The sequence below is a fragment of the Mya arenaria genome, chromosome 13, assembly GCF_026914265.1.
Source record: "Mya arenaria isolate MELC-2E11 chromosome 13, ASM2691426v1".
Lineage (NCBI taxonomy): Eukaryota > Metazoa > Mollusca > Bivalvia > Myida > Myidae > Mya > Mya arenaria.
The window spans coordinates 51,336,494-51,350,436 of NC_069134.1; the positions used below are offsets into that span (position 1 = coordinate 51,336,494).

The 13,943-nt window shown below is 37.5% G+C and overlaps 1 protein-coding gene across 1 annotated transcript; it reads left to right on the forward strand.

Annotated features, from left to right (window-relative positions):
- Positions 1-325: 325 nt before the first annotated feature.
- LOC128214817 (tetraspanin-18-like) lies at positions 326-9,265 on the forward strand. The gene is made up of 9 exons (XM_052921486.1): positions 326-829; positions 3,352-3,425; positions 3,728-3,928; positions 4,328-4,402; positions 5,834-5,953; positions 6,458-6,548; positions 6,822-6,964; positions 7,514-7,597; positions 8,329-9,265. Exons 1-9 carry the CDS (start codon positions 550-552, stop codon positions 8,392-8,394), a joined length of 1,134 nt encoding a protein of 377 aa, XP_052777446.1. The 5' UTR covers positions 326-549; the 3' UTR covers positions 8,395-9,265.
- The last annotated feature ends 4,678 nt before the right edge of the window (positions 9,266-13,943 follow it).

The window sequence follows — 13,943 nt, forward strand, 5'->3', positions numbered from 1 at the left end:
GTTCCATCCAACAGTTTGTGTAAATGATAAAATGAAAGCCTTATTGAGCTGAATAATACAACACCGACGATGTCCATGCTCTTTTAAATCGGTTTAACTAGCATGGATTAGGAATACCCTCGACAAAGCGTTAATCCGGTCCGATCGTTCTTATAGAGCTTTTCTTCAAAGTGCCCATTTAAAACGACTAGGAGCAAGTTGACTATTATATACTGGGCTAGGAATGGGTATACATTACTACTCGTGTGAATTGACCTTTCACTGTTCAAGTCAGCTTATACAAATCTGAGAGTGCGGTTTATTGTTCACAAGTGCAGCCGTGACTTCTGATTATGAATATGTACTAGACGAATGCGGCCATGTTCAAACCATTGCGCCAGGATAATAACCATTTTCCTTAATGCATATTTTCAAGGATGTATGTTGAACGTCCAAAGAACTTGAAAATTGAAAAACGTAATGAATTGATTGGATTATTTTGGATTGAAACAATGTAAGCACATCTTTGTGTTGGAAACGCACCTACTCAATTAAGATCGACAATCGAGCATGTTTGCCACTAGAAATTCAGGCAAGCCCGAGTTCCTACTGTATTATGGACGCTCGCTCCCCTTGCAGCCTCCCCGGGACTTTATTTACAATAACTATGCGCAGAACGGCCTGGCTTTACCCGGATACCAACCTCGCAAAGAACAGCATCATTATCACCAACGTCGTAGCCGGGAAAGGAGCCGAAGCAACCACCGCCGTCGACGGTCACGTGAACGTCGAATGGAGAACGAGGAACGGACCAGTCGTGATTCACTTGGAATTTCGTCCGGCAGAAGTGGTACGAATGTTTAGCTTATATGATTTAAAAAAAACAAATACAAGTTTTATTTGAGAAGCATGAGAAAATACATTCATAACTGGCAAAGTTAGAGATAGCGTGCAAGTTACCGGTACATAGCGTGCAAATTACCGCTACATAGCTTGCAAGTTACCGGTACACAGCGTGCAAGTTACCGGTACATAGCGTGCAATTTACCGGTACATGTTGAAAGAGCTTTCGTGAACGACCAACTGCAACTTATTGTACGGGAGGCTACATGTACAAGTGGTGTTTCGCAACCTTTAATTCTTTGCTTTAATGGCCATCCGCAGTGCAAAAGTCGGCCATTTTAAGGATAGTCTTTAAATCGGGGTACTTGTATGTCGGTGGGCGGTATAAACAATTCGTATTCGGGTAGTAGCTGAGCTGCCATGCGTCGAGGGAGTTTAAAATAACTTCGCACAAATGATCTCCACGACAGGCCGGTGTGTCGCATACAAGATCCTAGTATGTACATTAAAGGTCAAGGTTACACTTAAAGGTCATTGGTCAAAATGCTTGTATTTAGTGTTCGGGCTGTAACTTCGCCACGTATTGGGGGATTTAAATAGCTTTCCTATGTGAACATGTATTATCAAGGAACCACAATACAGGGTTGATGGGATTGTCTAGTGCATTTTGACAGGACAGCATACATGTTCCAGCATTTTGAGCCAAAATTTCTTAAAAAAAAAAATATTTTGTAAAATTTGCATAACTCGTTTTAACACCAACATATTGTGCAATGGATGTATGTTTCACTAAAACAAAGTAACTGTTCCTCACAACTCAACTAAGTATAAACATTTTCTTGTTTGTTCTTCCCACCCATTTTTGTACTGTGAAATGCACCAGTCAATTGTAACCACGCCCCCTCCCCCAGGTCCTGGGATAGCCGGGGAAATGGGCCGTGTTTTTACCTTTCACGTGGCCCCGCAGTGCCGGGTGAATGTGGTGGTTTTGTCTTCACTTTTAATATAGCGGGGAATGGGCCTTACCTAGGGTCCCTGGGGTGCGGGAGCATTTGGCGGGGATTTTACCATCTGTTCGTCCCCGCAGGGTGGGGATTTTAGCCGGGGTTGGCTGGACCGAAAGTCAAAGTCCCCGCTATTCCCCGGACCTAGGGGGGCGTGGATACAATTGACTGGTGCAAAAGGGCCATATAAGCGGCTTGTCAAACACTACTGATGTGCCTCGCCGGGACTAAACCGGAACAGAATAAACAACGGCAAGAAAATTTGCGGAGCTCCGTCGAAAAATAACTTGAAAAAACTCAATATGCCATACCAACACCGATGTTATACCGGCGTACGGGCCGAAGTGCTGCCAAATACCACTCTTCCGTGACGATTGCGCTGCCGTTGTACTACCTGAACGACACTAGTACGGTATCACATTTTTAAGAACGGTAGTACATTGTTAGTATTTCGGCAGAACAACGGTATCACATCTGAAACAGTATGGTATACATTGAGACTCACCGATCCAGTACGGGCCCTACCAATGCTCTACCGACATTGAAGAAGTCATACCGGAATATTGCCGTTGTAGACCCGTTGCTCGCTGCTGCAGCGCTACGACAGAACATTTTGAGCATGTACAGAAATACCACTGTTTTCACCGATGTCCTGACGATGTACTGTAATAGGATACATTTGCACTGCCGTATTAGTACCGATCCCCGAATATCGCCAAATTTGTGCACCCGTCCGGTATATTTTCGGCGAGCAAAATCGACTTGTGACAGGCCCTTAACCGGTTGTTATGGGTATTCAATATTTTGCATAACCGGCACAAGTCTGCAAAACATCTAAATGTCTTTTGGTTTAGGATATAAGTATGATTTCTCGTTATAAATGACATTCTTATGATGACCAATACATGGGCAAAATAACATTTTGATGAATAAGTTTACAATGTATGAGTGTATTGACTGTTCTGTGAAATTCATCGTCACATAGCCCAAACACACCCAGCATAATAAACAAAACAAAATAAACCAAATATTAAAATATGACTAATGTATAAAACTACTTCTGTACTTCGAACTAATTAAACTTACTCAAATTGTGTACCGCCCTTTGAAATGATATAAATGACGCGAATTTTATTTTCCAACGTGCCCGTGGGCTTTGAATTTTGTTGAGTTTCCTTGTATACGATCATAAGTTGTCAATCATTGGTGAATTCACATGTAAAATTGAAATGGTGGACAATGATAATTGATTAATATAACAAAAGGATTTGACTCTGATAAAATAATAGATAGTTGAAATAAGCATATAAAAAAAATGAGCCGTAAGTTTTTCTTCAATTGATTGACCGTGAAACCTGGAACGCGTAGCGCAACGTCTGAAGGCATTTTTGCGTAATAATTGTGGAAAATCAGTAACGATTTCTGAAATTTGGTTAGGAGCTTCATGCGTCATAGTGTTTGGATTTTTGTAATGTTTTCATTAATTTGATTTTTAGGTTTTTTTAGTCATTTGTGTTATTTTCAGGACGAGGTAAAATGACCACGGGCTGCCAACAGTTTCTGAAATATGCGAACTTACTTTTCACATTTATTGTATTCGTAAGTATACATTTTAATTTAAAACTTCTCATTTACTCAAAATTGAAATGTCATTTCAAGTTAAAAAGTAGAATTGCTTAAATATCACAATATTAGTGTATTTGTACCGTCTTTGAACTATTTTTTATATACGTACTAGTCCTTTTATTGCTTTCGAATATACCATTCAAATTGAGCGTTTGACATAGCCATAAAGAATTTGATAAAACACATTCAATTCGAATTTTGACCGTACATTACATTTGTTCAAAAGTTCAGTACATGTATGTTCGTTTTTAGATTATGAACTTGACCTTTTTTAGATTGCAGGCGCGGGTATTCTCGGACTTGGCATCTACATCCTCGGTTCCGACTATGGCGCCCAGCAGGTCTCCGAGGCGCTTGGTGACGATCTTTATCTCATAGCCGCTTATGTGCTCATCGCTTCCGGTGGCGTCCTCGTCATCGTGTCCATGTGTGGATGCTGCGGCGCGCTTCGGGAGAGTCGGATAATGCTAGGAATTGTGAGTTTATTTTAGCTTTAAGGCTTGAAGTCGTTCTTTCTTTCTTCTTTCGGATTGTTTTATATAAGTTTCAAATGTGCTTTAACATAAAACAATATAATTCTATATACTTATTGTGTTCGTGGCGTCTGCGTCGAGCACAACCTGTCTTGGACACCTACCGACATATTCATTTCATGGTACAATACGCATAGAACGCATGTGTTACAAGGCCTGCCTTTAATTAATAATTGTTGCATTTCCCCCTTTACAGACGTAGAAAAAAACAGACGGGTGTTGGTACCCGCCCACGGTGCTCTTATTTGAACTGCTATAGTATGTTCAAATATATACTTGTATTTATTGTACATATCACAAAACTTTCTTTACTAAAATGTCATCGCCATTTTGCGTTTTCAGTTTATATTCTCTGTATCGATACTGGTGCTAGCGTTGGTAGCTGCCGCAGTCATGGTGTTCGTATTCAGGCAAAAGGTATACTAAAGATACATTCTTACTCCAGAATAAGACTTGCCACAATTAATACAATTGTTTTAATATTTAAAAAGATGAATAAATGTCGAAAAATAATGGTTGTTATGAAGGAAAGCAAGTTTAATTTGAATGGCATTAGCATTATACATGGTATTTCTACCTTATGAGACTATTGTAGACCACAATAAATCTTTAAGCATTAACCAATCATTTAATATTTTTGCGCTTTCTGCTATTAAATACACGTTAACAGTCTTGTTATCAGTAATTAATATTTTCCATAAATGCATTATTTATTAAGTAGGTAAAGGTTTATCACTCAAAATTTAAGTTTGTTATACATGTGTTTGTATTGATTTTGAATTAGAGTATCACTTAACACTTACATGTTTTAAATATAATTGTATGCATAGTTAGCTAGTTAATTATTTATTGATTTCAAAATGCATACCCCAGGCAATAAACAAGGGGATCGATGAATTACTAAGATAAATGACTAATCTTATATCATATTGAATCAAATGTATTATTCTCTTTATAATTGAAGATAATTTGCCCATCATAAATCGCCAATATTATTCTATTTCTATATATATTTATTTATTTATCTATCTATATTTATTATTGAGAACCATATTTTGAGATATTCATACTTTGAAGAAAAAAATCAACAATGATAAAACTACTACCAGAATGCAATAAAGGGGTTTATATAACAAACAAAAAAAATAAATAATAATGAAAAATACACGATTTTTGTAAGCACATTCCAATATGTGAATTACACATGAATTAATATAATAAAGGGAGACGAATCTTCCGACATTCAAAAACCATCACTATCTCGAAACCTGACCAAGTATACAGTTGATAAGGCCTAAAAAAATACATTTTGTTCGGGTTACCCGACCCTACCTACGGAATAGGCGCCGACCCTAACGTTTTTATAGTCAGTTTGAAAAAAAATGAAAAAATATATATATATTCTTTTGGCTTTTCAATATGTAGTTTAAAATAGAAGATAACTTTAACACCATTCTCCAATGATGAAAATGACATTCTTATATAAAGCCTAATAAAAAAAGCCTACCTACCCTACCTATTTTTGAAAAGGATGTAACACTAACCAAACCTTTTTTAGGCCTAACAAGTAAGCAATTATTTCTTTACATATTTACATGGTGACGTTCAGAAAAATATGTACGTGCAAGTATTGTCCGTTTTTTTTGTATTAATCACTCAGAAACTTGAACATCTTGAAAAGCAACCTAGCATTTTTTTATTCGTCCAAAGTTTATAGTGTTTTCAAGAACATCAAACAAAAATCATATCACCCTTGCAGACAGAACAAATCTACTACAGTATTTATACTTCTGTTCATCTCGAGATCGCAAAGGCACCCAACTCACTCGGTAACATTATCTATTACAGATGGAAGGGGACATAATCCACTCGATGGAAAATGTGTTGATAGACAAATACGGAGTGGACCTCGCCCATCACTCAGACAACCGTATGGCTACGGACTGGTGGAACTGGCTACAGAGGGAGGTAAGCACCTTTAGTGATGGGGTTAGGGGGCAGGGTTTAGGTGCGGGTGGGGTTGACGAGAAGTGGCTGGGGTACACCTGATCATAGATGATGGATCTCTAGCGCGGCGCTTCAACCACCGTATGGCGGCGGTGCTCCAACCAGCGTATGGCTTTTGATTAGTAAAGCTTGGCACAGGGGCGGTAGTGGTCTGAGCATGGGACGGGAAATAAGTTGGGTGGGAATGACGGGAGTGGTTGAGATTGGTACCTATACTTGACACCGGGCATGGGGATCATATCGCCAATCAGACCTCTGTCATGACATCTCAATACTTTCATTTTCTGTTAAGGTCTTAAATTATGTATCGCTGTTGTAAGTGGAGAAGACTTTAAATGATTAGTTCGTATGGCCAAAGCACATAGACAACGAATACTAGAAGAAAAGAAATAATAAAGTTTATGCTCAATGACCCTTCTAATTAAAAATGGCATTTGTTTATTTATTATATATTATGTATTTCAGCTGAAGTGTTGCGGTGTTACTGGTGGAGTAAACAGCACGACGTCGTGGGCCATCTACCGGCACACCACATGGTACAAGGGATTCGAGACAGGTACGTGAAATTGATGGATGGAAGGTGGTATTTTATGTTAGTAAATAGTATGACGTCGTTGGCTAACTACCGTCATACACAATCGTATACCATGGTTTCGAACAGCTAAGGGGAGGTAGTATTTTGTGATAATTTAGTGAATAATTCATATATGTGTGTATAGTTTTTGAATTGCACTAACTCAGTAATTAAAGAAGTTATTTTCAACAATATCTGTAATCGCCATCACGTCATGATTTTCATCAAGCTTAACCGAATTATTAACTTTCCCAGGAAAGCCGTACGTCCCTCAGAGCTGCTGTGATCCCGAGGGCGACCTTAACGAGTGCACGGGGATCTCGGACTTTAATGGCCCGCCGGCTCGAGGCCCTCCGTTCACTGCCTCTATGGACTCAAACCCCAACCTCTTCACTACGGTGAGAAAATCTAGGGTTAAGACTAGTGTTTACTTGTGTAAAAAAACCTCTTCTCACCAAAGAGGTCATGGGATCAAACCTCACGACAAGGCACATGCTCCTTTGGCCTCTTAAAAGGGACTACCGGCACTATGTTCTACCAAGGAAATAATTTAAAAGAGATTCACATAAGCTTATGGTTGTCTTCACAATCGAGCTATTTGAAATAGATACAGATATTTAATTAGTCCGCATTTCGCCAATTTGGCACCGAAATCGATCATTAGGGTTATGTATTTTTATCTACGAAACACACCGGGGATGGATTCACATCGATAATTATGTATTAACATGTCGTGACATTGACTTTGTGCTACTGAGAAGTTTTTCAAAAGCAAACAAAACCGAAACTATGTGTCGGTCGGGTCGTCGGCCATGGCTGAGATTGCCGGAGATGGCCGAGTAGTTACGATTGAGATGTCCGCCTCTTGCACAGGTTGTCGGTGTCGTTACGAGATCTACCAGGGGCATGCTGTTCCGGTGTTTAATGCTATGGCTAACATGTTTCAGGGATGCTATGACGAGTTGGTTCACTACATTCAAAACCACGCCATCATGATCGGCGTCGCCGCCATTGCTGTTGTTATTATCATGGTATGTGGTTTCTTTTTTATAGTATACATGTTTGCATCAGTGTCGAATGCAATTTATGCGCATAATAGTGATCTTGAAATGCATTAAGTATATATGCGGCCGAATCTTATATAAGATAAATAATAATACATGTAGCCTGTTAATAGTTTTTGTAATTACATGTTAATGATATGAAAATCGGTTACTTTAATTCGCCGTCTTTTAATTTGATATGAAAATCGGTAACTTTAATTCGCCGTTTCTTAACTTAATAGTACTTTGTCATTAGTGAGGTTTCTCAGCTGTCATGCCAATATCAACGTTTCTAAAGTGTTTGTATCGTGGGTGTCTTGACTCGCATCTGTAACATGTTTTGGAGTGTTTCCTATGTTAGTTCCAATATCGGACCAATTACAATGGGCGGAGTTTAATCGTTCAACAACTAGCATGCCAAATAATTATAACGCTATTCACTTACAACACACGCTTAATTATCGAACGTTGTCCTTGACAACATGCTACAAAACAATGAGAAAGGGGGTTTACAACTGGATAACTTAGCCGCTGGTTACTTTTTTTGTTAGTATGCACATCCAGGCAATTTGATTGGTCAACAGTGATTATTGAGCTATGGTAGCGTAACCGGCTTTATACAATTAGCTGTGGGTGTATTTAACTAACAGTGTCAAGAAAATGATTGTGTATGGCGTTTTTACTGGGCATGTAAACTAATTTAATTTTATGTATTTCAGCTGTTCGGGTTATTCTTTGCCGTGTTCATGTGTAGACGGGTGGAGCCAGAGCACTCCATTTACTAAACCAAACATGCGCAGGTGGACAAAGAGGAGGAATGGCAGTCTCATATAGAAACGTAAAGTGACCACCCGAATGTTCACCAAATGTGTCCACTTAACGTTTCTTTAACAAACGAATAATAAAATATGAACGCCGGAGAGTTTAAAACATTTTTCGGGTCGCGGTACATTTTTCGGGTCGTAGGTATTTCTGTGAGCCGATCATGAATCGACATACAAACTATTCATCGTTGCCTATGCCACTCTACATATTCTTATAAAAATCTTAAGTATCTATAATAAGAAAGCAAACACTATTTAATTGTATATAGTATAAAATATCAACGTTGAGCATTTGTACGTTTTTAATTTGAAAGAACTATTACGAAATCTCATATAATTATTTAGTTGATAACATTGATCTTCTTTTTTTACTATTATTTTGTTCATTTGTAATAATCACATGTACGCAAGCATGTAATGTTTCTTGAGTATAAATCAATCTTGAATCTTTACTATTAGATCGATGTCATGTGTCAGAAAAAATGATTCCATTAGAAGCATTGGGGGGAAACTGTCTTGCTCACTGTACGAATTAAGAAACAGTTGTATGCGGTATAAGGGACACAGTATATATTATTTCCTTGCACTATTATAGATCCTCTACTATATTGAGCTCTGACGACAAGAATTTACTTTTCTTGAATATGCCATGTTGTTCGTAATACTACCGTATTCTACATAAATTCCACAAATATATCACATGTGCGCAAATATTTCTTGAACATTTGCAAATTTTTACTAAGATATTTATGTGTTATAAGTGTCCGAAGTGTTCGTGAACATACAGTGTATGTATTTGTAAAGTGTCACTGTATGTTGTATGTTACAATGAATTGAGATTTATTTATGTATTTATTAATATTTGTTATCGATATATTAAAATATAAACATGTTGATTTCCAATGTCACACCTTATTATTTGAATTTTCATTGTCGGTTTGTGCTGACGTCATACAGGATCGAACTTTGATAGTGGTGGTTGTGTGTCAGCTTATTTATTACCGCACTCGGGTTTTTCCCATTTGGCGAGTGCTCCGTTAAGATTGTTATTCATTTAAGGTTTTTGGAGATCAATGCACGGACAGAATGTTACCCTAGTTAGAGCAACTTAGTTCTTTAACGTGCACCAGTGTATAGCACTGTCACACGGAACCCCCCATTTAATGTCCCTCAAGGAAGACGATGTATCATAGTATTTTATTTAGTGTTGCGACGGGGAATCGAACTTGCGATCCATGTTACCACAAGTACACGGATCCGCTACTTTGATAGCCATCGTCGGATCTAACACTATAGATCACGCCTTCAAAATGAATGACGCAACGCCATCGGTCCAGGACTTGTCATGCGTTGACCCCATATGTTTCCATATTTGGTCACTTATATTTATATCGTATCAAAATGGCTTTTTCCCGATTCCGATGATTAAATGAAATATTACCCATAAGTTGACCAATGTAAACAGGTTGTCGACGTGAAAAATACGTCTTTGGTTCACCTATTAACCCCGTAACTTGTAAAATAATTGAGTTATACGTTATGAATAGTCGGGGATCTACCCAGATTGTCTGATACCGTACATGTGACGTCGGTCTGTTATAGTTTCTACCCATCAAAAGGCAATGCAGTGGTGATGTAAAAGTTCGAACAGCGAGCCCCTAGTTAGGACCCGGGGGTGTGTTCGGCTTTGGCACGATAATTTCTTTATATTTAGGAATAAAGGTATACAAAATATGTTAACAATGTCGAGTGGAGACTTAATAATTGTTACCCAAATAGTTGGTAACGAAAACTATCGGCAAAAACGGTAATTTTGTTCTCAAGTGTGTTAGATGGTGATAAAAATAAATATTTAGACTTTACTCGGTTATATAATTGCCTTAATTGGTGCAGTGAAAAAGTCCACTAACTACAGACCTAGAGGTCCAATCACGTCACCCTCCGTGTCTCGTGAAAATCTCCTAAAGAATTCTAAGTGAGGCAGTTTCATTGGTCCCGCAATGAAACCTCTCCGGAAATCTGACTGCCATGTACACACACGCTCATAGCGTTCTACTGATGTTTTCCCGCATTCTGGCGAAAGCTACAGTTGACCTCGGGCAGCCTTATCACTACAATTTTTAAAACCTGCCACTTCGACCATTCGCCTACGGAGACAACTCACAGTACAGGGTTATTGATGAGTATTTACTTGTAACATACGATTTCATTGGAAGAAGAAGTGTCTACCCTGCTTCATGCATATATACATATGCATTTAACGATATTCAGTCAGTCAATTTTCCCACGGTATGTATGTACTATGAAGTGTCACGAAAGATAGTGCCGAGGTTGCTGCCGATGCCTTCTATGATCAAGAATATGTTACGAAGGTTATGCTTATCAACCGAACTTTGTTCGTTAAACATTACATACCAGCTAGAAGCCAATATACGCATTTAATTTTATTAATTTATTTTTTAAACAACTGTTGGTTATTAATCCACAACCGGAAGAGGATCAGCTGTCCTGTCGTCTGCATCATTGATTTCGAGAAGCTCTGAAAATAAGAAAAAATAAAATAAATAAATGCATTGGTCAACACAAGCCATTAAATATAAATATTTTACAATTTTGGTACAACATGTACTTCCCATAAAGAAATCAATCTAAAATGAAATGATAATATAAGAGTATGGATATTCCGTTCTTTAGAATTATAGTATTACTATTAAATGTAAAATATGCATTAATTGCGCCAATTTCATTCGCATTTCGATTTTATTATTTGAAAACAAAAATGTAGGGCAAAGTATCGAACAAACGATGTCAACCTTTAAATTATATAGTTTAATCGTAATTTGCACTCCAAAATGGACGCTTATTACTCAAAGTTGCATGCTGTATTATTTATAAAACCCACTAGGTTCTGCTGTTTTGTAAATGTCTTCGGGCTGTCACATATAAAAAATAAAAGCGTTGAAAGGCTGTATGTGCGACAAGCCTGATTTTACTGGTTCTGTTCACAGGCAATGAAAATCAATCCAAAAAAAATATTTTGACTGGCCCCGAACTGTTACTGTGCCTGTCATTACCTGCTAATAGGTAATTGATGAATTTTGATATAAAAATCGCTAGTTTCATAACAGTAACCGATAAACCTATGTGTACTAGGATATACGAACATTGCTTTCCTCTCGATTTGTTTGTGCAAGTGCAAATTTAATTAGATGAAACCTGATATTGGCTGAGGACGTTTTGCCATTTGTGGTCAACACATTACCATTTTAAGCGTAGTTATATATAATCACCCTTTCCCATTCGGTGCCTCAGCAAGATGTATTTAATACTCTTCAGCTTGCTTTCAAATCCACATTCACGTTGCAATCTTATACTCGTATTTTAAAAGAGTGGTCTTTTAATTCGCACTATTTTAAACCGCAGAACTGCATACGTCCCATTTTTAACTCCGGTGCATTAATTCTTTTAACATTTCTTGTCAAAAAGTAGACCTGACTTTATCTGTTTTCGATTTGCGATACTAATGTATATAAGCCTTCCAATTTTGAATGTGTCAATGAATTTTTAACCATATGTATGAGTTTGATAATCAATTTCTCTATCAGCGTTAAAACAGCATGTCGGCATTCTGTTTTAACATTTGAGGCGATGGAAACGTGAATTGTTGGTATCTTACCTTGAAAGTGACCATTATAAAATAACCTTATTTACCTACCTTGCATCTCACGGACCGTCCTGGGAGCCCTATTTCCGGTTGCGGACTGGTTGACATCACCAGCGGCCACGAAGTTAGTAAGTGAACGAATCACTGCAGTCTCGGCCAGTTCTGTGAATATTACTTACACTTTTATTTAAACGATGACATTTTCAAATGTACGCGCCTGAGAAATAGGATAGATTTATATAGAAGATATGGCAACATCTTTTTGTATTTTTAAATCTGAATTTTGAAGCAAAAAAGGAATTTACCGCTTATAATGCTTGAAGATATGGACACATCGTCTATAATGTCCCTGTCATTGTCCTCGCGGATGCTAATGACTTTCTTCTTTGTGACGTCATTGCAGAATGCAACGTCATGGTTTTCAAGTTCAGCGGAACCAACGTCTTGCTGGACGATGCGGACGGCGTTTGCAATGATTCCTTGGACATACTCGCGAACTAGAATGACAGAAGTGTTTGTTTTTCATGCAAACATCGTTGTTACTATCAAAGCAAATATTTCACTAATTTCTTCCAGAAAATAGTCAAATTTACAAATAATGATATCTACTTCAAACCAATCTGCAAACCAATGATATTAGATGGCTGTCAAAAGATCAGATAGCAGATTTTCATATTTTCGTTCGAAAATTAATGTTTTATGGTTTGAACCGTTACTAACGGTTTAAGAAAAACACATTAACAAATCTGAGATCTAATTTTTTTTATCAACAGTCTTATTTTTACCATGAATTTTCGCATATATTGGCTCTTTCAAAGACAAAAAATAAAAAAAGTTGTCAAAACTTTCAATCTTTATTAGTGCAGCTTTAAACAATACCAGCAACAATTACAGCAAGCTATCATCCAAACATGCATTAACAGTAAAATGAAACATAAAAAATGATGATCACCTTTTTCCTTTAATTCTTGCTCGTCATCCACTTTTAATAAATTCCTTTTCACTGACTCCATGATAACTTCATCATCAGAATCCACGATAAACTTCTCCGTGGGTTTCTTCGGGACGGGCTTCGAGATAGAGCTTTCCGAGACGGGTCTCTCCTTTGAGCTGTCAGGTACGGGCCGCCGAATGATGTCCATATCCGGACGTCCGGTCTCATTCTCAAGCGCGCTCGCGTCCATGGGGCCCTGATGCTTGTTGTCGCGGAACAACTTTCGACGAAGGTTGTTACGGAATTTAGCAACCTACAGGTATTCAAATGTATGCTTCTTAAATAAATAAGTGATGTTTTTACAGCAAGCACATCTTAAGAATACCACTGTTGCTTTTTGGATTTGCATCAGTAAATAATAGTGTAATGCCATTGAGTCTGACTTTCAAAATAATCCAGAGATATGTTTAAATGAGACATGTGTATCAGTAAATAATTATTTAAAAAAACAACAACAAACATTTAACGATTACAGTAGATAGTATGCCGATATTGACTTTTTTAAACACTTATTTTGAAAATTGGGGCCATCTATAAAACGCGCTTTTCTAGTCCGATTTATTTGTTTACCATACGAATTACAAAATGTTTGGATTTTTTTAATCCTTAGTTTTTACTATTTCACAAAATCAATTCCCGACCTACCGACCAACTAAAATCAGTCCGGGCCGGATAGTTTACACAAACAATTATGAAAGAAAAAAATGAACTGGTGGTTATGCGTACCCTTTCGTTTGCAGCCATCTTGAATGTTATGCACCAAGCAAAACAGTCTGAATTCTTAGATTTTGCCATTTTTTTTTTATATATATTATATATTTTACATCAAACTAATCTGTAAAAGCTGTATAC